The sequence below is a fragment of the Prionailurus bengalensis genome, chromosome D3, assembly GCF_016509475.1.
Source record: "Prionailurus bengalensis isolate Pbe53 chromosome D3, Fcat_Pben_1.1_paternal_pri, whole genome shotgun sequence".
Lineage (NCBI taxonomy): Eukaryota > Metazoa > Chordata > Mammalia > Carnivora > Felidae > Prionailurus > Prionailurus bengalensis.
In genome coordinates, this window is record NC_057356.1 from 37,913,697 (window position 1) to 37,939,624 (window position 25,928).

At 38.2% G+C, this 25,928-nt stretch overlaps 1 protein-coding gene across 2 annotated transcripts in view; it reads left to right on the plus strand.

Moving 5' to 3' along the window:
* The window catches only part of L3MBTL4 (L3MBTL histone methyl-lysine binding protein 4), a 450,084-nt gene that overhangs the window by 233,632 nt on the left and 190,524 nt on the right, over positions 1-25,928 (plus strand). For both annotated transcript variants that reach the window (XM_043558331.1, XM_043558332.1), the window contains one exon: positions 21,823-21,937. In XM_043558331.1, coding sequence (XP_043414266.1) covers positions 21,823-21,937 — 115 coding nt within the window. The remainder of the gene's footprint in view (positions 1-21,822; positions 21,938-25,928) is intronic.

Genomic DNA, 25,928 nt, shown 5'->3' on the forward strand with positions numbered 1-25,928 from the left:
CCTAAATTTCCCACTCCTCTTGCCTCATCCTTGTCCTCAGATGACGATGCTTTTATTACTTCCTATCCCACCTAGAAGATTGATGCAGTCGAAACAGAAATTCCACACATTCCTGACACCATATGTACCCACCTGCCTGCTTCTGTCCCCATGTGTTCCACCTGCCTGTTTTATAGATGAACCTTCCATGTTCTGTTGAAGGCAACCCCTGCTTGTGTATAATCCTGTGCTTCCTGCCTCCTCAACCACATGTCAGCCACTTATCTGTCTTCCCTTTATTATCTTTATTCCCACAAGATAATTTATCATGGAAATATGATATTTCTGTTAGCTTAAAAATATAATTTCCAGGGGTGTCTGGGTGGCTCAGTCGGTTAAGCATCTGACTCTTGGTTTTGGTTCAGGTTGTGATCTCATGGTTTGTGGGTTCAAGCTCCGCGTCCAGCTCCATGCTGACAGTGCAGAGCCTGCTTGAGATTCTCTCTCTTCCTCTCTCTCTGCCCTCCCCCCTTCAAAATAAATAAACAAACTTTAAAAAAATATGTAATTTCCTGACTGCAGTTCCCTATTCATTTTTCTTCTTCTATGGAAAGGAAGCCTCTTTGAAAGAGTTGTCTGTACTTTTGTTAACACTTTCTTCACCTGGTTTCTGGGCACCACATTCTCTTAGTTTTTTCTCCTTACTCATCGCAGTTCCTTCTGTGACCCCTTTTCTTTGATTCCTCCTTATGTCCCCAAACTTCTAATATCATGAGCACCAGGGCTTTTCATTGGACCTCTTCTCTTCTTTAACTGTATTTAATTGGTTTGTAATTTCATCAAATGTCATGACTTTAAATATCATCTACATGCTGGTGGACTCCAGACTCTTACATCAAACCACCTACTCTGTGTGTCCGTTTGATAACTAATAGATTATCAGACCTGACGTGTCCCAAATTTGAATACCCATTCTTCTTTCCTAAAGTTTTTCTACCCCCTGTCTTCTCCATCTCAGGTAATGGCCATTTCATCCTTCCTGTTGGTCAAGTCAGAAGCACGGTGTTATCTTTGAGTCCTTTCTTTCTATCACAACTGATATCAAATCTGACAATGAACTGTTTGGCTCTAGCTTTGAAACACATAGAATCAGCCATCTCTCCACCCCTTCTGCTGATAGCACTGTAGTCCAGCCCACCGCCATCTCTCACCTAACTCATTACAGTAGCCATCTACCTGCTCTTCCAGCTTCCAACCTCACAACGTCTCTGCCGCTCTCTATGGTCTCAGTGCTGCAGCCAGACTGATTCTTGTAAAGCACAGGTCAGATAGGTTACTCTTCTGCATCAAGCCTTCCAGTGCGCTTCTCTTTCTCCCAAGAGTAAAAGCCAAAATCCATAAAGCCCTACCTAACTTGGCACCGATGTCACCTCTCTGACTTTAACCCTTACTACTTTTGCACTTGCTCACCCTGCTTTAGCAAAACTGGACTTCTTGCTGTTCTTCTTGGACATGCCAGGCTATTGCCCCAGGGTCTTTGCACTGGCTGTTCCCTTTGTCTGTAATATTCTCCCGTATAGATCAAAATTTCTAACTCCCTCAACTCTGTTAAGCCTCCCTTTGCCAATTTATTTAAAATTGCAGCAACTCTCAACTGGCACACTCCCATTTCCCCTAACTCTCCTCTATTTTTTCCATCTTTTACTACCCTTTAACTTGCAAAAAATTTACTTGTGTGATTGTGTGTGGTTATCTCTACTACAGTGTAAGTTTTAAAAGCAAAGAGGTTTTTTTTTTCCTTCTTTTGTCCGCAGATATATTCCTAGTGTCTAAACTAGTCCCAGGTGTGTAGTATTGGTGTATTGGATGAATAAATGAATGACTGTTGAGAGCTCTATCAATTCTGAATCTGGCTTATTTTCCATCTAGGATGCATGTCACAATGGAGGAAATATTTGTGAGCACATTCCTGTTTTATTTCTTTTTTACTTTTGTAGAGTTAAATGTATATATCTTAAGTGTACAGTTCAATAAATTATTACATATGTATCTATCCTTATAACTACCATCCAGGTCCAAATAGAGAGCATTTCCATCACTCAGACATTGTCTCTTGAGCCCTCCTTCATCAATACCACAGTCTCCTTCTGTACCTTCCAGACACAGCTATTATTCCAACTTGTATTTTACCACAGATTAATGTTTCCTATTCTTACATTTCTTAGAAATGGAATCATACACTGTTCCTCACAAATGGGATCATGCTCCTGTGTCTGACTTCTCTAGCATTTTTATTTTCAGCCTATCTATGAATTTAGTCAGATTTCAAACAGATATAAAAACAGATACAGTTGAGTCTTGCTTTTCATTTAGTGTGATAACCTCTAGATCTTTCATTTTTAGCAGTTTGAATTGATGTGCCTAGGTCAGGGATTTTTTGGTATTTCACGTGTTTGGAATTGACGCCAGTTTCTTGTGCATGTGGGTTTGTGTGCATCATGCGTTTTGGAAAATACTCATCCGTTACCTCTTCAAACATTGATTGTGCCTATTTTCTGTCTCCTGCTCTTCTGATATCAGTTATCCATGTGTTACACTGCTTGAGAGTATCCTGCATTGCTTATGATCTGTTCTATTTTTATCCATCCTTTTATATTTTTGTGCTTGAATTCAGGCATTTTCTATTGATCTGTCTTTTGTGTCTCTTGTCCTTCTTCTGCTGTTTCCAATCTGCTGTTGAGCTCCATTGATGAATTCTTAATTTCAGATATAGAATTGTAAATTCCAGAATATCCATTTGATTCTTTTTTAGATAGTACTTTTTTTTCTTGGTGAATTGATCTTTTTGTCCACTTGGCCTACATTTTTTTCTGTTTCCTTTAACATATTTAAAACCACTATTTTAATATCCTTGACAGCTGGTTTGAACATCTGGATCAAACATGCTGGATGTTGTGTATTAAAGAACCATAGATACTAAAGTAGATGTTACTTTCCCCCAGAGAGGCCATGCCTTTTGTGCAATTAGGCAGCTTGTGAGAGAACGACTCTTGTGGGTTGAATGGTGGCCCTGCAAAAGATACACCCAACTCTGTCTCCTGAACCCGTGATGGTCACCTTATTTGGGAAAAGGCTATTTGCAGATAGAATTAAGTGCAAGATGTTAAGATGAGATCATCTTGGATTATCCAGTTGGGCCCTAAATCCAATGACAAGTGTCCTTGTAAGAGACAGGGGAGAGTGGGGTGATGCAGCCCAAAGCCAAGGAGTACTTGCAGACGCAGGTCGCTGCCAGAGGCAAGGGCTGATTTGCTCTTAGAGCTTTCAGAGAGGGTGCAGCCATGCCAGTGCTTTGATTCCAGACTTCTGGCCTCTGTGAGAGAGTAACTGTGAGAAAATAATGTCTTAATGTCTTTTTTTTTAAGCTACAAAGTTTGAGGTCATTTGTTACAGCAGCCCTTGGAAACAAATTCAGAGGTCACATTGGTCTGGTTAGGAATTGAGCTGGGTCTAGGGTAGGCTAGTGGCTTAATTTTAGTTCATCTCTGGGTTCAAGTGTACTGAGAACAAGGACTTTCTTGTGTGGACTACAGACCCTCCCTTTAGTGATGCAGGACCAGGAGATCTCTCTGCTGTCCAGCCCCTCCTCACAGCCTCCTGTGCCCTGAGCATTTAGCAACACTCAGGCGGGAGAGAACCAGCTCCGGGTTTGGGCTTCCTCCAGACTCTGATGCATCTAGCTGGCGTGGAGAGGGCTTCTCACAGCTCCAGAGACTGCTTCTTTCTCTAGCAGAGTCCTACCACCTCTGGCCTGTGTGATCTCTGCATCTCCATGAAGCAGTCTGAAGATCTCTGCTCACTTAGGAAGGGGCCCTGCCCTACCTGGTATTTAGAGCATTTAGACTTCTTTTGCATCCACAAGCAATTAAAAAACTGGTTTTAAAATGTTTCGTAATTAGGGGCGCCTGGGTGGCTCAGTTGGTTGAGCGGCCCAACTTCAGCTCAGGTCATGATCTCACAGTTCATGGGTTCCAGCCTCACGTCGGGCTCTGCGCTGACAGCTCAGAGCCTGGAGCCTGCTTCTGGATTCTGTATCTCCCTCTCTCTCTGCCCCTCCCCTGCGCATGCTCTCTCTCAAAAATAAATAAACATTAAAAAATTTTAAAAAGACATTTTGTTGTTAGTTTCTAGGTATTTTCTAGTTGTAGTACTTCTCATTGTCTTGTACTGATGTCTAATGTTCAACATCCCAACCAGTAGAATTCGCTAATATATCTATTGCAGCCTAAAATTACTAATTACTAAACATTCAATGTTAAGCATATTACATATTATTTAAATATGTGACACATATAAATGTATATATAATTAGTCAAAAATGCATTTGTATATAGTTATATATGTAATTTAAAATATAGCTAGTTAATTATTAATACCTTTGTGTATAATCTGTGTGGAGGTTAGTTAGCAGGACTGGTGTCCGATCTGCATGAGGGCTAATAGTTACTGAGTCTGGATTCCAGGCTCTAGGCTTTCAAGGTAGAAAAGTGGAAGAAAGGCAGAGAAGAAATGGATAAGCATAAATATTCAGGAACATATGTAAACAAAATATTAGAAATAGTTTCTGGCTGAACAATAATGATTTTTTTAAATTTTGTTTAAAATGAAGTAGAAAACTAGCCCTAGATGGTTATATCTTTGCATGATACTTATAATTTACACTCCATTTAGCTGTCATGCAAAGTTTTTAGAGGCAGAAGCCAGGTTGTAAATAGTTTTGTTTTTGTTTTTCCTGTAGCAGGAGCCCTCTGGACAAGAAATATATTTTCAACAGAAATAATTTAGACTTCTGATATTGAATTATGAAAAAAAATATGGGAACACATGAGCAAACATGCTAATTACAAACATTCATTCTCCTCTGTTGCTTTAAAGTTATTCACTGGCTTGAACATTTTTTCTCCAGAAATTTAATCCATTTTCAGAATGCATTGTTCTGGTTGAGATAATTACTCAGTTATACGTGAAAAGAGAAGGCTCCTACAGTCAACTGGATGAATTACCTGTTTCAGAGAGTACAGCACGTGTAAATACAAGCAATTTGTAGAGAATTTTAAATTCATAACTGTTGTGAGCTCTATCTCCTTGTTGTTTAGAAGCAATATACATTTATTTTAATGACCGGGTGTACTTCACAGGACATGAATATAATCAGTATGTAAATAAAGCCTACTGAAAATAGATACTATTGTTGAAATAGAGCCAGGATCTTCATCTATCATGATTTGACTTTTTATATTAAATCCTTTGAATTGAGTAATGTTAGAGTAAAATACAAGATTCTTTTTCTGTAAAAAGAGACTAAACAAACCATTAAAAATGAGACCTCAGGTATATTTGCTAAAAATAAGCATGTAGGTCTTACAAGCATTTATTCTGAGTGTGAATAAGCAGTTATGCTGTTCTCACCCACGTCATCATAACCCAGGTTGGAGCAGAGGAAACAAGGATTATTGACGCCAGGATCTCAGGTGTCATCTCTTTTCTGCTTCTGGCTCCCATCCCCACACATTTGGGCTATGGCACCACACATAACAGCTTCCTTTTTTAAGATTTTAAATTCCAGAATCAGTTTCTGAGCAGAGTTTTCTCTCTGTTTAGCTCGCTCCCCTTTGCTTCTTGCTCTGCTCCCCTACCCAGACCCCAATGCCTGCCCCCCACTCCTCTCACCCACCTTCTAGGTCTGCCAGCCACCCCCAGACCCCCCCATCTGGAGCAGACTGCAAGTGCATCACGTAGGGATGCGTCCGTGAGGGCTTTGGCCTTCCTCCCTGTGTGTGTGTACTCTGCCCTTCTTCAGACCTTTATCCATCCTAGGGAGCAAGCATCCGCTGAAAGAACAGCACCTTTGTCAGTTGTCATTTGCCATCCCAACTTGCCTTTCCAGTCGTGTACCACCTTCACCTCAACTGATGACCTTACCTTGGGTGTGCCTGAGCAGCTAACGGCCACCTCATGTTTAGTCCTAAACCTCTCATCCGTCCACCTTCGCCATTCTTCATTTGTCTCATGTGCCTCAGAATCTCTTTTCTGGGGTGCCTGGGGCTCAGTCAGTTGAGCTTCTGACTTCAGCTCAGGTCATGATCTCATGGTTTGTGGGTTTGAGCCCCACGTCAGGCCTTGGGCCGACATCTTAGAGCTTGGAATTTCCTTCAGATTCTGTGTCTCCCTCTCTCTCTGCCCCTCCCCCACTCATGCTCTGTCTCTCTCTGTCAAAAATAAATAAACGTTGGGGAAAAAAAAAGAATCTCTTTTCTGATACTGTTTCTTTTTTCCCCATTTCCACCCTATCTCATTTCCACCGTCATTCTCTGCAGGGTCTTCTTCCTGTTAGCCTACAATCAAATCTCTGCGGTCCTAACCACATTCTCCTGAGGACACTCTGCCATGATGCTTACCATTGCTACCAGAATTGTTCCAAGTGTGTGTTACGTTCCTTTCCCTTCTTCTCACCTGTTCACTCTTCAGATCGAGCCCGCCAAGACTCTGTCACCTTGCCGCACCTGCTATTGCTAACCATAGGCATTTTAAATTCTCTTTGTGCTTTTCTGTGGCCATGGCACAGTTGCCCATACCTGCCTTTGTGAAACAGCCTTCCCTCCACTTCTTCCTCATCATTCTGGCTTGATTTTCTACCTTCTTACCCTGAGGCTTCTTTATTGCTTCTTGTTGCTCTGCTAACTTTTATTTTTTTTTTAACTGTGCCAACTTTTAAGTAGAATTCCTCAAGATTGCTTTGTAGACATGTATCCGTCAGGATCCTGCTGGAAATAGATGGCACATCATGCACTTTATTTATTTATTTGTATTTTGTACACTTTAGTAGAGGGCTATTTATGACGCCTTGGCCAGGGTTGAGAGAAAGCAGTGAGGTGTGGGGCTGAGCACAGCTGGAGCTGCAGGAGAGGCCCCAGGGCAGGGTTATGGCCTTAAGGAGGTAGCAGCCACTGACAAACTGCCCTCCAGCAAGGGAAGGAGGCCCAGGAATAAGCACCCACCCCTTCTCTCTGCCTGTCTTCCTACACTCTAATGACACTTCCCATTCACCAAAACCTAACCAGAAACCTGAAGGTAAGGGACATTGATGTCACCCGCAAAGGTCTGTGTCCTCTGCACAAGGTGGATCTAGAGGGAAGACAAGAGAATATTCCATCCAGCACTGTTTCTTTCTCTATCCATTCTCACTTTGTTTTTTCTGTCAGCATATACATCCCATAGCTTCACCTGCCACCTCTGTGTTTATGACTCCTCAGTCTGTGCCTCATCTCTCTCAGCCAAGATCTAGGAACTAATTTCATTTGTCTGCAAGATGTTTGCACTTGAATATGCCAGGCACTCAAATTTAATATGATCGAAATGGAATTCATTACATTCCCACTTCAACAAAAATAAATCAAACAAATCAAAAATCAAAACCCTTTTTCCTGTATTCCTTATTCAGCAATGGCACATCCATTAACTAGGTTGCCAGTATTAAAAATTGTTTTTATTTTTATCCAAGTTACACTCACACAAAATGCAAAAAGCAGTTCTAACAAGTTTTATTATAAAATAGTTGTCCAAAGACCACCCTCTCCCGCATTTTCCCCACTGCAGAGACCACTGATGGTATTAATTTTAGCTACTTGTTAGGGTGTTTATCCTGTGACTCTAAGCATAGACTTGTTTTGCAACTTCTTGACCTCTGTGTGGGGTCCTCACTCTCCACCCCTCGGGCTGTGTGGGCTCGCTCTCCACCCCTACCTCCTGGTTGTGCACACTCTTCACTCCATTCGTCCTCTCCATGTAGACAGGCCATGATTTTACTTAGAACAAAATTTGTGTTTACCCACAACACATCAGTCATTCTACCGAGAGGAATGTTTGTCCAGTTTTGTTTCTAAAGAATAAACGGCTTAAAAACATGTCAGTCACTTTCACATGTTTCAATGTCATATTACTTGAAAGGAAAAAAGTGTTGGTAGTTCAGAAGATAGATCTGTAAAATAAATGGATAAATCAGTAGGTTTTGGTTAAACTTAAGTACCTCCTTTAGATATATTTTTTCAGCAGTGTTTACATAAGTTGAAGAGACATACTTGAGTTTGCACATTTGGTAGCTTATTCATTTGCCCAACAAACAGTGTTACAACACTTCAACAAATATGCTCCAGATATTATCTGGTACTGGTGACCAAAAAAAATGAGAAGGTGCCTCTGGCTTCCAGTTCTGTAGGTGAGGAGCTTGAAAGTTGACACTTTGTCCTATCAACAAGTAGAAAGCTGAACAGACTGGACAATCAACAACTCTTCTTGGATCCAAAAGTGAGAAGAGGACGCAGGGCAAACTGTTGTCCCCAGATTGGAGAGATGATCGGAGTACAGGGAGTCGTGACCTGCTGAACAGTAGGAACACCTGTATGGACAACTCAGAGTTAAATTGTGAAAGTTACCTCTAGGAGGTTGACCAGGTTCTAATAGGAGCTCAATTACAGTAAATACTGGATAAAAATCCTCTCATACATCCAGCAGCGTGAGGGGAAAAGAAACCCTTTTGAAATATGCCAGAGCACTCAGTTCTTAGCAAGGCCTGTTCTCAGGTGAGGGAAACCAGTTAACCAGAGCCTAACCTGCTAAGGTATTACAAGAACCTACCTGACTTGAGGGGAAGGGAAATACCTAACTCTACCCTGCTTTACCAGTCCCACTGAGGGAGGAGAACAAAACTGAGAAACACTTGTGACGTTCACAGGCCAGAGGCTCACTCAAAAACTGAGACCTAATCACAGCTCTCTAGGTTGCATACCCTTCCCCAACACCTTACTGCCACATTAGTAAAGGCCCATTTATAGTTTTTCTTTTTACTTGATATAGCATATCTGACTATCAAGAAAAAATTGTAAGGCATACCAAAAGGAAAAAAAAAATTGAAGACACAGAGCAAGCATCAGAACCAGACATGGCAGGGCTTATCAAACTGGAAGTTGAAAACCACTATTATTAATAAGCTAAGGGTTCTAATGGATAAAGTAGACAGTGTGCAAGAACAACAAGGAAACAGAAGCAGAGAGATGGAAATCCTCAGAAAGAACCAAAAAGAAATGGTAGAGATGAAAGACACCATAGCAAAAATGTAGAATGCTTTTGATGGGCTTCTTAGACTGGTCATTGTCTTTTTTTTAAGTTTTAATTATTTATTTTGAGAGAGAGAGAGAGAGAGCGAGCGAGAGCATGAGTGGGGGAGGGGCAGAGAGAAGAGAGAATCCCAAGCAGGTTTCATGCTGCCAGTGAGCCAGATGTGGGACTCGAACCCACAAACTGTGAGATCGTGACCTGAGCTGAAATCAAGAGCTGGACACTTAACTGACTGAGCCACCCAGGAGCCCCTAGAGGATGTTTTAATAGAAATTTCTAAAATTGAAAAGTGAAGAGAATGAAGACAAAAACAACAACAACAACAAAAACCCCAAAACAACAGAGAAGCACCTGGGTAGCTCAGTTGATTAAGTATCTGACTCTTGATTTCAGCTTGAGTAATGGTCTCATGGTTCATGAGAGCATGCCCTGTGTGGGGCTTCATGCTGACAGCACAGAGGCTGCTTGGGATTCTCTTTCCCTCTCTCTTTGCCCCTCCTCTGCTCACACTCTCTTTCCCTCTCAAATTAAATAAATAAACATTAAAAAACAACAACAACAACAACAACAACAACAACAAAACATCTAAGGACTGTGGGACAACTACAGAAGGAGTAACATTTATGTAATGAGAATACCAGAAGGAGGAAAAAGAGAGAAAGGAACAGTAGAAATATTTGAAGCAATAAGGATTAAGAATTTTACCAAATTAATGTAGAACACCAAACCACTGATTGAAGAAGCACCAAGAACACCAAGCAGAATAAATGCCAAGAAAAACCTGCACATAGGCATACCGTATTGAAAATGATAAAACGTCAAAGATAAATTCCTGAAAGAAGCCAGGGAAGAGGGATACCTTACCAATAGAGGAACCAAGATAAGAATTACTTCTGACTTATCCTCAGAAACCATGCAAGCAAGAAGAGAATGGAGTAATATTTAAAGTGTTGAGAGGAAAAAAAAACCCACCAACCTAGAATTCTCTACCCTGTGAAATTAAGCTAAAAAAAAGAGAAGGAAAAAAAAGACTTCCCAGACAAACAATAAGTGAAAGAAATTGCTGCTAGTGTACCTGCTTTGCAAGAATGTTAGAAAAAATTCTTTACAGAGAAGAAACTTGGCTTTACATAAAGAAAGAAAGAGCATTGAAGGAATAAATGAGGAGAAAGTAAAAATTTTTATTTTTATTCTTAATCGATCTAACAGATCACAGTTCAAAATAATAAGAGGAACAATGTTTTCCATTATATTTATGTATGTATATTACATATATATTTATATGTATGTATATGTTTATGTATGCTTATATATGTTCACTGAATGACAGCAGCGATATCAGAGCCAGGAGAAAGGAATTAGTATTATTTTGTTATTATAAGGCACTCACATTACCGTGAAATAGTATGGCATTATTTGAAAGTGGACTTTCAGTTAGTTGTAAATGTATATTGTAAACTGTAGGTCAACCATTAAAATAAATTTAAAAGAAAAGAGTATAATTTGTGCTAAGAAAGGAGAAAATGGAGTCATATAAAATACTCATTTAAAGGCGTGAAAGCAGAGGGGGGCACCTGGGTGGCTCAGTCGGTTAAGCGTCTGACTTCAGCTCAGGTCATGATCTCACGGTTCATGAGATCGAGCACTGCACTGGGCTCTCTGCTACAGCACAGAGCCCACTTTGGATCCTCTGTCTCCCTCTCTGTCTGCCCCTCCCCTATTTGTGCTCTCTCTGAAAATAAACATTTTTTTAAAAAGTAAAAAAAAACAATGAAAGCAGAAAAAAAGTGGAAGACAAAAAATAGAAACAAAAAAAAGACAGCAACATAAAACAGTGAATATGGTAGATATTAATCCAAGTATATCAATAATTATTTTGAATGTCAATGGTCTAAAATCACCAATTAGGACAAAGATTGTCAGAGTGTATAAAAATACATGTCCCAAATATATGTTCTCTCCAAGAAATCCACTTTAAATTTAAGAATGCATATAGATGAAAAGTAAAATGCATGGAGAAAAATATACCTAACACTAGTTAAAAATAAAAATAATACAGTGTAGCTGTGTTAATTATAAGCAGAGCTGACTTCAAAGTAAGAGAAGTTATCTCTAAGGGATAAAGAAGGGCATTAGATAATGATAAAGTGGTCAGTTCTCCAAGAAAACATAATAATTCTTAATGTGTATTTACCTAAGAACAGATCCTCAAGCTACATGAGGCAACAGTTGATAGAACTGCAAGGAGAAATAGATGAATCACCATCACAGTTGGAGAGCTCAGCACCCCTCTCTAAGAAGTGGACAGATCCAGCAGGCAGAAAATCAGTAAGGATCTGGTCGAACTCCGCAAAACCATCAATTGGCTATATACACTTTTCATTCAACAACAGCAGAATACAATTTTTTTTCAAACTCACATGGAACATTCACCAACACTGACCACATTCTGACTCATAAAACATACCTTAACAGATTTTTTAAAATGTATAAAACATACAGTGTCTGCTTTCAGACCACCATGGAATTAAACTAAAAATCAAAAACAGAAAAATAACTGGAAAATCCAAAATACATGGAGATGAAATAATACTCTTCTAAGTAATTCATGGTTCAAAGAAGAGATCTCAAGAGAAATTAAAAAAAATATTTTGAACTAAATAAAAATGAAAACATACTTACCAAAATTTGTGGGATGCAGCAAAAATAGTGCTTAGAAGAAAATTGATAGCATTGAATGCATATATCAGAAAATACAGATCTAAATCAATCAGTAATCTAAATCTCCACCTTAGGAAACTAGAGAAAGAGTAAGTTAAATCCAAAGTAAACAGAAGAAAATAAATAAGAAGAATGAGAGCAAAAGTCAGTGACATTAAAAACAGGAATTCAGGGGCGCCTGGGTGGCGCAGTCGGTTAAGCGTCCGATTTCAGCCAGGTCACGATTTCGCGGTCTGTGAGTTTGAGCCCCGCGTCGGGCTCTGGGCTGATGGCTCAGAGCCTGGAGCCTGTTTCCGATTCTGTGTCTCCCTCTCTCTCTGCCCCTCCCCCATTCATGCTCTGTCTCTCTCTGTCCCAAAAATAAATAAACGTTGAAAAAAAAAAATTAAAAAAAAAAAAAACAGGAATTCAGCAGAGATCCAGGAAACCAAAACATGGCTGTCTGAGGTAAATAAAATTTATAATCCTCTAACCAGGCTAACTAAGAAAAAATAGAGAGGACACAAATTACTGATATCAGAAGTAAAAGAGGTGACATCACTATGGATCCTATGGATGTTAAAAGGGTAATAATGGAATATTGTAAACAACTCTGCCCATAAATTTGATTACCTAGATGAAGTGGACCAATTCTTTGAAAGACACAATCTGCCAAAACTCACAAAAAAAGAAATATACAATATTAATAGACCTCTATTTATTAAGAAAATTGAGTCAATAATTAATAATCTCCAAAAGAAAAAGCACCAGGCCCACATGGTTTATAACTGGTGAATTCTATCAAACATTTAGGGAAGAAATTATACCAATTCTGTATAATCTTTTTCATAGGATAGAAGGAGAGGAAATACTTCCTAACTTATTCTGTGAGGCCAGCAATTACCTAAATTCAAAGCCACACAAAAACATTACTAGAAAAGGAAACCATAGACCAGTATCTGCCATGAACATAGATGCAAATATTCTCAACAAAATATTAGCACATTGAATTCAGCAACGTATAAAATGAATTATACACCATGCCCACTTAAGTAGGTTAATCCAAGATAGGCAAGGCTGGTTCAATATTCAGAAATTAATTAATGTAATCTATCGTATCAAGAGCCTTAAAAAATCACATAATTGTGTTAATAGATGCAGAAAAAGCATTTGACAAAATCTAACACCCATTTGTGATAAAAATTCTGTCGTTTATAAAAGTAATTTAGAACTTGCTACCAGTGAAATTGATCTTGTACTAATAAACAAATTATAAGAATGGATAGAAAAAAATCTGTAGCCCACCAATGGCTTCAAAAATTTAGAAATAGTGCTCACGATACATTCAGTTCATAAGCATAGCTGCAAGTGTGTGTTTATATATAAATTTCCATTTGGCTAATAGTACCCATGTAGATATTAGATAGGTATATAAATCATTATTTATGCCTTATATTATACTGTCCATTGTGTTATTCAGTGTTCCCTATATGAATGTCTGTACAGTAAATTCCTATCAGTGAAAATTTTGCACCTTTATACTACCTGGTGTAGTTTTTTCATATTATAATTGTGTAATAGATCCTCTTCGCCGTTGGTGGGGTATTTTGGAACTATTTATTTGTGGCAATCATCCTTTGACTACCAAGGGTAATTATATATTTTGGCTTACCTGGGATAGTCCTACATTATGCCTGTTGTAACTGTGTAATCAATAGTGCTCCCTTTTACTCTCAAAAATGTCCCATTTGTATAATAAATTACGTGGTCCCTCAAGATATAACCAGCTTTTCTTGACTTTCACATGCCTTATGTCTTACTATTCATATTTAGAAATCCTGTCTTCTTTTAACATAAGCAGCTAAAGCCCTTTTTGAGTTGGTGGTTTGTGAAGAATGAGTATGAATAATTTGTGATTTAGTAGAAAAACCTTGATGGTTTGATACCATATCCAAAGTAGAAATTTGGAATTTCAAGACAAATGGAGAGTACGTGTTGAAACACCGTCCACTGTGAGGGCTGGTGTCCTGAACAGAAGGGGAAGGGAGCAGCCTGGTGAATATCCAGAAAGGAAATGGCCTTTGTGTTAACAATGGATGTGTGGGGGCGCCTGGGTGGCGCAGTCGGTTAAGCGTCAGACTTCAGCCAGGTCACGATCTCGCGGTCTGTGAGTTCGAGCCCCGCGTCGGGCTCTGGGCTGATGGCTCAGAGCCTGGAGCCTGTTTCCGATTCTGTGTCTCCCTCTCTCTCTGCCCCTCCCCTGTTCATGCTCTGTCTCTCTCTGTCCCAAAAATAAATAAACGTTGAAAAAAGAAAAAAAAAAAACAATGGATGTGTGGCGTATGTCAGTTCAGGGCTTAATGCTTTTAAATCTTATGACAGAGCTTACTTATAAAGGCATTTATGTTAGTTATAACCATAAACTGATTTGGAGATTGTTTGTCCTCACACTGCTAATGAAGGAGGTTTTTCTTCCTAAGATATTACCCACAGACATGTGGCCACAGAACCCTGAATGTGGCTATTATTATGCCTAACTCTGATGAAATATTTAGATTTCTTAACAAGAATTAAAGCCCCAGGGATTCTGTTGGAAATTTGGCGTTTTTATTTCTTGTAGGACTTTTATGGGGAAAATATATCTTATGGGAAAAACTAATTGTATTTGTTATAACAGTAACCATAGAAATAGAGAAATGGAAACTTATGCAGACATATTTATCACAAATGGAAACATTTGGAGTTGAATGTTCTCTGCATTAGGCCTTCCACCAGGTCTCTCTTGGACTTGTTCTACAGAATTAAAAGGGATTTGTGACTGTTTTTAAAAATAAGTTATTCTTCATTGCTTTAGATGTAACTGTGAGTTTGACGGCAAGTTCAGTTGATTAACAACCTTGTTGCCATGGGGATACCCTAAGGAAGCATTGCAAAAAGTTTATCCAAAAACCACCTTCAACAGATAATCTATGATGTGTGATTAAAAAAATACAATTTCCAGGTATCGTTCCTGACATCCTCCGCCCCCTGAATTAGAGTTCCAGTAGAGCAGGAGACAATTGGTATTTTGCTTACTAGATTTTGAAAACCATTGTCCAGGAAATATGCTGAATTTGGGTAGTGGCCTTAAAAAAATGAAAGGTATTTTCAACTTGCTATAGTGAAGCTGTTAATTTTTCAATTTAATGATTACATGTCTTTGTAGTGCTTATTATAGGAATGAACTGGAAGGAAAGTGGAAGCAATTGTATTTGTGAAAGAGCAGAAGGGTTTAGGGAGAGATTAGCAGGGAAAGGGAATTGAGGTAATTTACCAAGAGTGGCTGTGGACGCCCTGGAAAGGAATATGCAGAGGCTGCCAGTCCCAACACTACTCAGTGGCAGTTCAGGCTCATGGCCTTGGGGGAGAGGGAGAGTTTCAAATCACAATCAATGACTTGGAGACGTTGGCCACATTTCCTAATCCCTATGTATCTCACTAGCTTCTTATGTAACATGGAGATAATAATGTGTGAGACTAATTTTCAGAGTGTATACACTTGTCTGTTATAATTCCTTTTCTTCATGTTCCCTCCCTCCCTGTTCTTGCCCGGAAGATCTGTAGGCAGATTGGCTCAGTGGGGAATTAATATTTAATGTGCAAAAGTATAGGTAGTTCTGGACTTCACCCTGTATTATTCCATGTTAATTTGTTTTCATTATGAAAATGCCTTTTTATACTATAAAAATGTAATTTAACTCTGCTACAATAGATTCTTAGTTATAGTAATCCCAAATATCCCCACCATTTGTATTCTTGTACGGTTCTCTCAATAAACTGTTCTCAGCTGAAGTCTGGTTCTGCCATTTACTGGTGGTATGATCTCGGCAAACCTCTTAAAAAGTTCCTTTTCAGAATGTGTGAAAACAGTATATTGTAGACGTTCAGTGAAAATGTATGTATTTTATAGCTGTGTTTGGACTATGTAAGCATACGGTAAAAGTGAGCCCCCTGCTATACTCAGCGCTCTTGCTCTTAGATGATGGTGGTATTTTGTGAAGGCATTATGTGAGCATGCTTGTCCTGCAGTGGCACATATGTCTGGTCTCATTACTATTTCTTCATCCGCCACACCGTCCAACAACAGAGCTCTGCATCACAGGAAGTGAGATTTACTGTAGTCTTATTAGCACCAGTAGTTATGAGTAATAGATATCAGGAATAATATATGAAAACCCAGGTTTTTTTTTCTAGAATGAAATTTAATGTTAAGTCTAGTTATCTGAAAATGTATTCAATTAAAGGTGAAGAGTTCAGGTACAGTGAAGCCTTTTTCTAAATAAATTAACATCATCTACGTGCTTATAATTTGTTCACCATAAGCCTTTAAAATAGATTTGAAGCCTTTGACAATAAAATACACACATCCAGTAAGCCCATTAAAGTGGAAATTACAAATTTAAAAACCATATAGCAGAAGCAAACAAGCATAATAATATCACTTAGGCTAATAAAATTGTTGTGATTGAGCATTAAATTTAGCTCCAGTGTTCCTAGATAAATAACAGTTTATTTTCCAGCTGCCCTAAGGAACAGCGACGAGCGATGATTACTGCCATGCATCTCATTCCGCTGATGGCTTTTGAGGTCTGACAGGGTGGAAGCCATGGTGCTAACAGTCATGGTGGCATCAAAGACAGCTGAGGCCTAGTGGCAAGGCGCCAGGGCTGAGGGACAGTGATGATAAGGCAAAGCAAGAAAGACCTTGCCAGTCCAGACAATCAACAGCTTTATATTTACACTCAGGAGTGTATCCTTGTTTTTTAATAGGGTGATCTAATTCTTAAGCGTCCAAGTTATTTTACCAGTCATTAATCACTAATGCAGATGATGTTAATACCATCAGGAAGTATCACTACCCATTTAAAGGTAAGAGCTTGAGACAGTGTTTGATTCAGTTATCTGACCTCTGTTTTCCAGTTTGTCGTAATCTGAGCGAGAAGTGTCCATATTTCTATGCAGCTTTATACAAACCCAAATATTTAAAAATTGTAAATATGAAATGGAGATGATTTGGTTTCCAAAATAATTCTTTCCTTTGTGAAAGGACTCTGTAAATATTCTTAAGATGCCAGTCTCCTTTATTAACTTGACCATCTGGTTGCAATTCTTAAAATTGGGTTTTCAACTTCAGAGATATGAAGATCTACAGACTTGAAAATATCTTTCATAAAGATGTATATAGGTCAGATTTGGGTTATATTTTCCATGTTTAGATGGCCTTTGTCGGGGAGTGGAGCATCACATCATTGGGTTAGGAGGAGCTCTTTTTAATTCCCATGATTTCATTGTAAGTAATTATATGCAGCATCGGAAAGGGTAATTTAATATTTATTAATGAACATAAGGGAAAACATTGAATAAAGTACATAAAAACATTGTATCTGCTTTCAGAAAAAAATTTTTTAAAGATACTGTCATTTTAGTTTTTTAGTAATAAACCTGAATTCCAACAGTAGGATTTCCAAGTCTAGGTACAGTAGCTGAAATAGGAAGACCTAACTCCTTGTAACAAGATCTTGCTGGAACATTTGGCCTGTCTTGTTTGTGCTTAGAGGTGGTTCCCTTGCTTTTGAAATAGAAAAAGTAGCACTGCAAACTTAAAAGAGAAAGGACATTGAAATTAGGAAGAAATATTAAAGTTTGAGGAAATTTTCTGTTTCTTCTTCACAGCATTATACACACTTACACAAGCTTCTTCCTGTTGGTAAATCCAGAGCAGCAGGCATCAGTCTTAAAAAGAGTGCTATTTTTGCCTTTCACAACTGGAATATTTAGTCTTCGAGTACTGACGGCATTATGCAGTTCGGCTGTGTCCAGAATGCTGAAACATTACCATAAATATGGTAAAAGATAAGAATAGCCCCCATTGACAGCAACTGCATGTAGTTTTGTGTCTTCCCTCTTTCTCTACATGATGTCTGGTTGATGCATGTTGGTACATGTAGAAACAGTCTATCCTTTTTATTGGTGACTACTGTTCATCTCATGCCTATGCTACCCTTGCTTTCCAATAGATATTCATCTGTTGTTGGGCATTTGGGTCATTGTCAGGTTTGACATTTTGAATGAAACTGCAAGGAGCACCTGTTTACACAGCTTTATATTTTCATCTCTTTGGGATGGAATTGCCAGGAGTCACAGAGTAGGAACATCTGAAATCTACAATACAGTAGCAAAACATTTTCTAAAGTAATTGTCCTATTTTCCAGCCCCAGTGACATTGTATGAATGTTCTGGGAGCTCCACAGCCTCACCAGTAATTGATGTTGTCTGTCATTTAAGTCATACAGTTGGCTTTGTAGTATGTCTCAATGTGATCTCTTTGATGAATAGTGAAGTTGAACAATTTTTTATTTAGTTTTTGACCATTCATTGAACCTTTTTTTTTCCTGTAGAGTATCTCAAGTGTTTTGCCTATTACTTACTGGATTGCCACTTCTTTTGTCAGATAAATGTATTACAAATGTTCTTGGTTTGGTTGTCCTTTATATTAATGATGATTTTGAGGAGCAGAAGTTTTTTATTATGATGAAAAATGAATTTCTAGAATTACTCCTTTATGGGTAGTGCTGCTTGTGTGTTAAGAAACCTTTGTGTATCCCAACATCATGAAGATTTTATCTTAAGTTTCATTCTTGAGTTGATTAGGTTGTTTAGGTTTATAGCCCATTTCAAATTAATTTGTATGTGGGAGGTGACATAGAAGTCAACTGGTTTGGATTTTTTCATATGTGGATATCCACTTAATCCAGTATCATTTGCTGAAATTACTGCTCTTTCCCCATTGAATGGCCTTGTTACATATTGAAAAGCAATTTAACTATATAGATGTGAGTCCATTGACATAATCTTTTCTGTTCTAATAATGTATTTGCCTATGCTTAGGCCCAAACAACACTGTCATCATAACTGTGGCTTTATAGTAATTATAGAAATCAGAGTGGGTCTTCCAAATTTGTTCATTATTTTCAAAATTGCTGTTGTTCCATCTGATAATACTTATGAAATACTTTCTATAATATTTCTTGCAATGCAAATCTGTAAGTGAATACTTTCTTGTTTTTTTTAATCTGAAAGTTAATTTTACTCCTTTTTGAGGGAAATTTTTTTGTAAAACAAAATCTTAGGTTGATATTTTTTTAATTTCTCACTGCTTTAAAGATCTCATTTCATTATCTTCTTGTCTATTCTGTTTTTGATGAGAAGTTGGCTAACATTCCTGTCATGGTTCCCTGTATGTAATGTGTTGTACTTCTGTGGCTGCTTTCAAGACTTTTTCTTTTGTCTTTCATTTTTGGTGGTTTGCCTATGATTTGTGTAGTTCCGATTTCCTTTGTATTTATTATGCTTGTGTTTTGCTGTTTTTGTTAAGCTTGTAAATTGGCTTTTTTTTTTGACCAAAATAGGTTTTGTTGATGTTATTTCTTGAACTTTTGACTGGTTTGACCATTATCCCTGCTTTATTGTCTCTCCTCTCATTATGGACTCCAAATTGCATGTGTTAGACCAGGTGATTCTGTATTACAAGTACCTGAGCCTCTGTTCATTTTTGAAATTTTTTTATTGTGTGCTTTAGATTAATAATTTCTATGAATCTGTTTTCATGTTCACTTACCCATTTTTCTGCCATCCCTAATCTGTTAAGCCTATTCAGAAAATTTTTATTTAAAATAGTTTGCTTTTCAGTTCTAGAATTTCCATTTGTTTATCTCTTATGGTTTCCATTTCCCTGCTGAGACTCCCTATCTGTTCCCTCATCAAGACTATTTATCCTTTAAGTTATTAAACATATTTCAATAGGTACTTAAAAACTTCATGTCTACTAATTACAACATCTGGGGCATCTCAGGGTCTCTTTCTATTGACTACTTTTTTTAAAAAATGAGCAGGGCTCACATTCACCTGCTTATTTGCATGTCTAATAAATTTTGATGTTATGTTGGACATTAAGAATGATACAGCATTCAGATTTGGGAGCATTTGTCTTCCTTTAAAAAGGGTAGAGTTTGTTCTGTCAGTCAGTTAATTACTGATGGCTGTTCTTAATCTTGTTGAGGTTTTATTTTGGCCTTTCTTAGGGCTGGTCTAGAATACTCTATGACATGGTTCTTATTAGAAAATTATGGCCTTTTTGCATGTCTCGGTCAAATTCTTAAGATGTCTACACTCGTGGTCTCTCTACTCTCCAGGTGTGTGTGACCTCTGCTATCTTCATTTTACTTCCAGCTCTGTATCAGATGCTCTCTTCTTCACTTCACCTTGTCTCACCTTGCACATGTACAGTCCAGCCCTTGACCAAGGTTGTGCAAAAATCCCCCAGAGATTTCTGGCATCCCCTTATCTGTAGCTCTATTCTCTTTAGTGTCTGTCCTCCGATTTCCAGCTGCTTCATCAGTGCTGAACTGCATCTGTGTCTCCTCAGCACAGCATGACTGCTCTGTTTCTCCTCCCTGTGCTGCTGTCAGGAAATTGACTACAGGCTGACATCTGGGGCTCGTCTAGGTGTACTTAGGGATTACATATCTGTGGTGCCTATTGTCCAGTGTCTACAGTCCCTTCATATATTCAGTCCAGTTTTATAGATACTACTGGGAAAGGGCACTCTGTCTCAGCCAGAAGCCTAAGTTTGGTAGAAATATTCTCTTGAAAGTTATTCCTAAGATTGTTGGTTCTCAAACTTCAGTATATATTAGATACATCTAAAGGACTTGTTTAAAAATTGTGAGTCCCTGTCCTTTAGAGTGTCTGAGTCAGTGGGTTGAGTTGGGGCCTGCCAATCTGCATTTCTAACACGTGTCCAGGTGATGGTGATGCTGATGGTCAGGGAACCAAACTTAGAGAACCACTAAATAAGAAAGAAGGATCTTGAAAAAAAAGCATTGGACTTTTTCCTAGATACAGTTTTACCTTTTTTTCTTTTTTTGTGGTCCTATGTCTTGCATAACAGACTGATGTTTCAGTTAGTTTATTATAATGCCAGCAATCTTGCTGTTTTTATTAAAATTTTGATTTTTAAAAAATTGTGGGTTTTTTCTGCATTGAAAAGGGATTCCTCACTTAATTAATAGAAACAGAAAATATGTAAGAGAGTAAGTAAGGTTATGAAATTTATTCTTTTTGCGTGCCCAAATAATTTGGTTCGTTCATTCTGATATGAAACTTCTAAAACATAGTGTTTTGTAAGTTTCAGAAATAAGTATGTGATTATTGTTTCAGAAATTGAGTTTTATTTTTTATTATTGGACCTATATGTATGTGTATATGTGAATTATGTGTATGTGTATGTGTGTTTTGTAGATAAGATGCAAAACAGTGGTAACCATTTGCTGGATTTCTGGACCTGAGCCATATCTCTTCCTTAGGTTTACTGAAAGTTTACACTGTCCTTTACAGCTCTCAAGATAGCCATTAATCTGTCTTAGTAGCATATTTCATCCGCTCCTGTGCCTCCATTGTTTCAATGGCTCCATCTCTCCTTGGTTGTCAGGATTTTGAAACTTATTGCTTCCTTTCACTCTAAAATCGATGCATTTCCCGATAGGGTAAGCCTTGTACTTATGTCAAATTGGTGACTCTAGTTGTTGTGTCTGACATGATTTTTCAGAGGCATCCAGTAGAAGAGGTGTCCTCCCGCCAGCATTACAGTATTACTTAGCCGGGGAAATGGATTGGTATTGTCCCTTCAGGTTCTGATCAATCTCTAACAGATTTTTTTGTTTACCAACTTCTTTAATTTCTCAGAAAAATTGGTACTACAATAGTCTTTAGTGGTTAGATTAGAATGCCCTTTGATGGCACATTTTAAATATTGTTTCAGCTGTAATGTATAATTGTTACAATTTTAATTTCAATTTCACAGGTCTGATTTCTAATATTTTGATGCAGACATAGTGAAATCCTAATTACTAAATGCTAATTACTCAACAGGTTCATTTTGATGGCTGGGACCACAAATATGACTACTGGATGGATGCAGACAGCCCTGACATCCACCCGATTGGATGGTGTGACATAACAGGGCATCCCCTGGAAGTACCATATCGTAAGTATTTTATTCTTTGTTGTTGATTTTTAAATACTTAGCCTGAATTCCTACCTTAATGCTGTTCTTTTTCCTGTCATTATAAGTATTTTAAAACTAAATATCAGATAGGTGAATTGACTAATCAGTGCTACAGCTATGCTGTAATTATTCGTAATGAAGCCTCAAAAGAGTGTGCTTTATATTTTTAAAAAGTTATAATAATAATTAAGGAATTATTTTGATAGTGTTGTCTAGGAGAATCTTTATTTTCTACATTTTAGTTTGGGAAACTTAACCCAGTCCAAATCCATCGAACTTGGGCCATTGATTTTAGCTGACGTGCATTTTGGTTTTTTTTTTAAACATCCCATCTTAATTAATTTTCTTTTATAGATTATATTTCAAAAAGTTTTAGAAAAAATAGATATTTTAAATTTCAGCAATTAAAACAATTAGTTGAAAAAAGTCCTCTGTTATATTGGTATTTTCATTATTTCTTTCTTTCTGGCTACTTAAAGTTAAAGAGGAAATTAACCACTCTAAATTTTAATGAACCTTGAACCAAAATATCTCATTCTTTTGTCTGAAGGATTCTTTCTACCAGATGAGGCTGACATGACTAATAGCTGGTTCCAGACATATGTGCAGGCTCTCCATTCTTTTGTTTGTTTTGTTCCCTCACTGCTTCTGGTGTTTTTCTGTTGGTTTCTTGGGATAACGGCGAGCGTATTATTCTGTTAATGAGGTTATCTTATATTGAGCCAGCCCCACGATACTAGAACCTCAAGGACTAATTGCATCTTTGAAGTAGTTCCTTAACTTATAGGAGTGAGAAGAATTCCTGAACTTATAAAAGTGAGAAGCGTTCCTGACTTGCTAACATGACATCTTTACGTTGTGCTGGGTGCTTCAAAAACTACAAAGTCAAGAAGGTGCAGGTCCTTACTTAACTTAGAGTGTGTTAGCAAGTGTGGAGTCTGTACATACAGAATGTAAAACCCAGAGACCATGGTCAGTTCTATGTTGGCGGGAAAGTGTTAGGATTTGTGCTCTGTGTGTGTGTGTGTGTGTGTGTGTGTGTTTTCTGATTCCACTTTTAACTCTCCATGATTTCACATCCCAGTATGTCAGGGAGATGTTTCTCATTTTATGTTAACCTCCCCCTTTTCCCACATGGACGTGCACACATCTATCCCTCACACAGTAACTTTCTCAAGTAGGAATGGTCTCAGTGTAAGTAGGAATGGGTCAGCATTCCAGGGACAGGGACACCCTCTCTTGACTCCACTCCATCCCATCCATTACCTGCTCCCTTGTCAAACTGCTTAACCAGCTTCTCAAACTGAGTGTCTCATAAATATCCCAAAGTCTATGGATCAAACTGAACTCCATCCCAAGCCAAAAATCTTGCTTTTCTACTATAGTTCCTACTTGCTTTCAAAGTTCCTACTTCTTAAGCAGAGTCATTCTGGACTTGCCCCCCCCACCCCTTCCTACACCCCACACCCCATGTACAATCAGTCACCAAGTCTTATTGATCCTCTAACTTAATTTCTCCAAAATCTATCTCTGACCCCTGCCTGCTCCCTCCCAGGTCCATTGCATTTGATCTCTCATCATAGTTCAGTGACTTGCAGACTGCTAGTTAGTGAGTTGCATACATCCTCCTGAAAAGCCTAAGATCTCAAAATTCAGGTTCTAGAGGCAATATAGTCTACCAGTTAGAAATGTGGAACCTGGAGTCAGAGTGCTTGGATATGAATCTGTTTTACTGCTCACATAGCTGTGTGACTGACTGTCTATGCCTGTTTCCTCATCTAGGAAATGGAGATAATAATATTATGTGCCTATCTCAAAAATGTATAATGATAAATGAGATAAATGCACACAATACTTTAAAAACTACTGGGGCGCCTGGGTGGCACAGTCGGTTAAGCGTCCGACTTCAGCCAGGTCACGATCTCGCGGTCTGTGAGTTCGAGCCCCGCGTCGGGCTCTGGGCTGATGGCTCAGAGCCTGGAGCCTGTTTCCGATTCTGTGTCTCCCTCTCTCTCTGCCCCTCCCCCGTCCATGCTCTGTCTCTCTCTGTCCCAAAAAATAAATAAATGTTGAAAAAAAAAATTAAAAAAAAAAATTTAAAAACTACCTAGCCCCAAAGTATGTCCTGAATTGGTGCTGGCTGCTGTCAGGAAATGATATCACAGTCTATAGATTGTCATTTTTACATGAAATTATGTGATTTATTAAGGATTACAAAACCTGAAATTGTGCTAAAATTAATGTGATTAGAATTTTCCAAATGTTTTCATTTCTTCCTTCTTTCCTTCCTTCCTTCCTTCCTTCCTTCCTTCCTTCCTTCCTTCCTTCCTTCCTCTCTCCCTCCCTCCCTCTCTCTCTCTCCCTCTCTTCCTCCCTACTTTCTCTTACTTTCTTTCTATTCATTTATTTGCTTACATTTATTTACATTAATTGTAGTTGACACATGTATACATTGTAGTGATTTGACATTTATATACACTACAGAGTGATCATTGTAAGTGTAGTCACCATCTGTCACCATACAAAGTTATTAAAGTATTATTGACTATATTCCCTATGCTGTACTTGATATCCTCATGACCTGTTTTATAACTAGAAATTTGTACCTCTTAATCCTCTTTACTTATTTCACCCACCCCCCAATCCCTTCCCCCTTAGCAACCATCAGTTTGTTCTCTATATTTATGAGTCTCTTTCTGTTTAGTTTTGTTTGTTTGTTTAGATTCCACATGTGAGTGCAATTATGTGGTATTTATTTTTTCTGACTTATTTAATTCAGCATAATATGTTCTAGGTCCCTGTTGTTGCAAATGGCAAGATTTCAATATTTTTATGAGTGAGTAATATTCCACTTTATATATATGTGCCGCATCTTCTTTATTCATCTGTTAATGGGCACTTGGGCTGCTTCCATATCTTGACTACTGTACATAATGCTGCAATAAACATAGGAGCACATATCACTTTTTGAGTTAACGTTTTGTTTTCTTCAGATAAATACTTAGAAGTGGAAATGCAGGCTGATATGGTAGTTCTATTTTTAGTTTTTTGAGGAACCTCCATACTTTTTCCATAGTGGCTGCACCAGTTTATGTTCCCACCAGGAGTGCACAAGGACTCTCTTTTCTCTACAACCTCACCGGCACTGGCTATTTCATGTATTCTTGATACTAGCCATTTTGGCTAGTGTGAGATATTACCTCATTGTGGTTTCGATTTGCATTTCCCTGATGACTAGTGATATTAAACATCTTTTCATGTGTCTGTTGGCCATCTGGATGTCTTCTTTGGGAAAATATCTATTGAGGTTTTCTGCCCATTTTTTAATTGGATTTTTTTGGGGGTTTTGGTGTAGGTTGTGTGAATTTTGTTAAATATATTTTGGATATTAACCCCTTATTGGGTGTACTGTTGGCATATATCTTCTCCCATTCAGTAGGTTGTCTTCATTGTGTTGATGGTTTCCCTCCCCATGCAGAAGCTTTTTAGGTAGGTGCGATTTCATTTGTTTATTTTTGTTTTGGTTGCCCTTATCTGAGGAGACAAATCCAAAACAATTATTGCTTAAGACCCATGTTTAGCAGTTTATTGCCCATGTTTTGTACAATTTTCATGATTTCGGGTCTTATATTTAGGTCTACATGTATAGTTTTTTTCCCCCTTGTAATTGATTTCTAGTGTTTGGAAAAATGCTTCATATGATTTCAATCTTCTTAAATTTATTGAGACTTGTTTTGTGACCTAACATGTGGTTTATTCTTTTTTTTTAAGTTTTTTAAAATGTTTATTTATTTTTTGAGAGAGAGAGACAGACAGAGCATGAGAGGGGAGGGCCAGAGAGAGAGAGGGAGACACAGAATCCGAAGCAGGCCCCAGGCTCCAAGCTGTCAGCACAGAGCCTGACGTGGGGTTCGAACCCACCAGCTGTGAGATCATGACCTGAGCTGAAGTCAGAAGCCAAACTGACTGA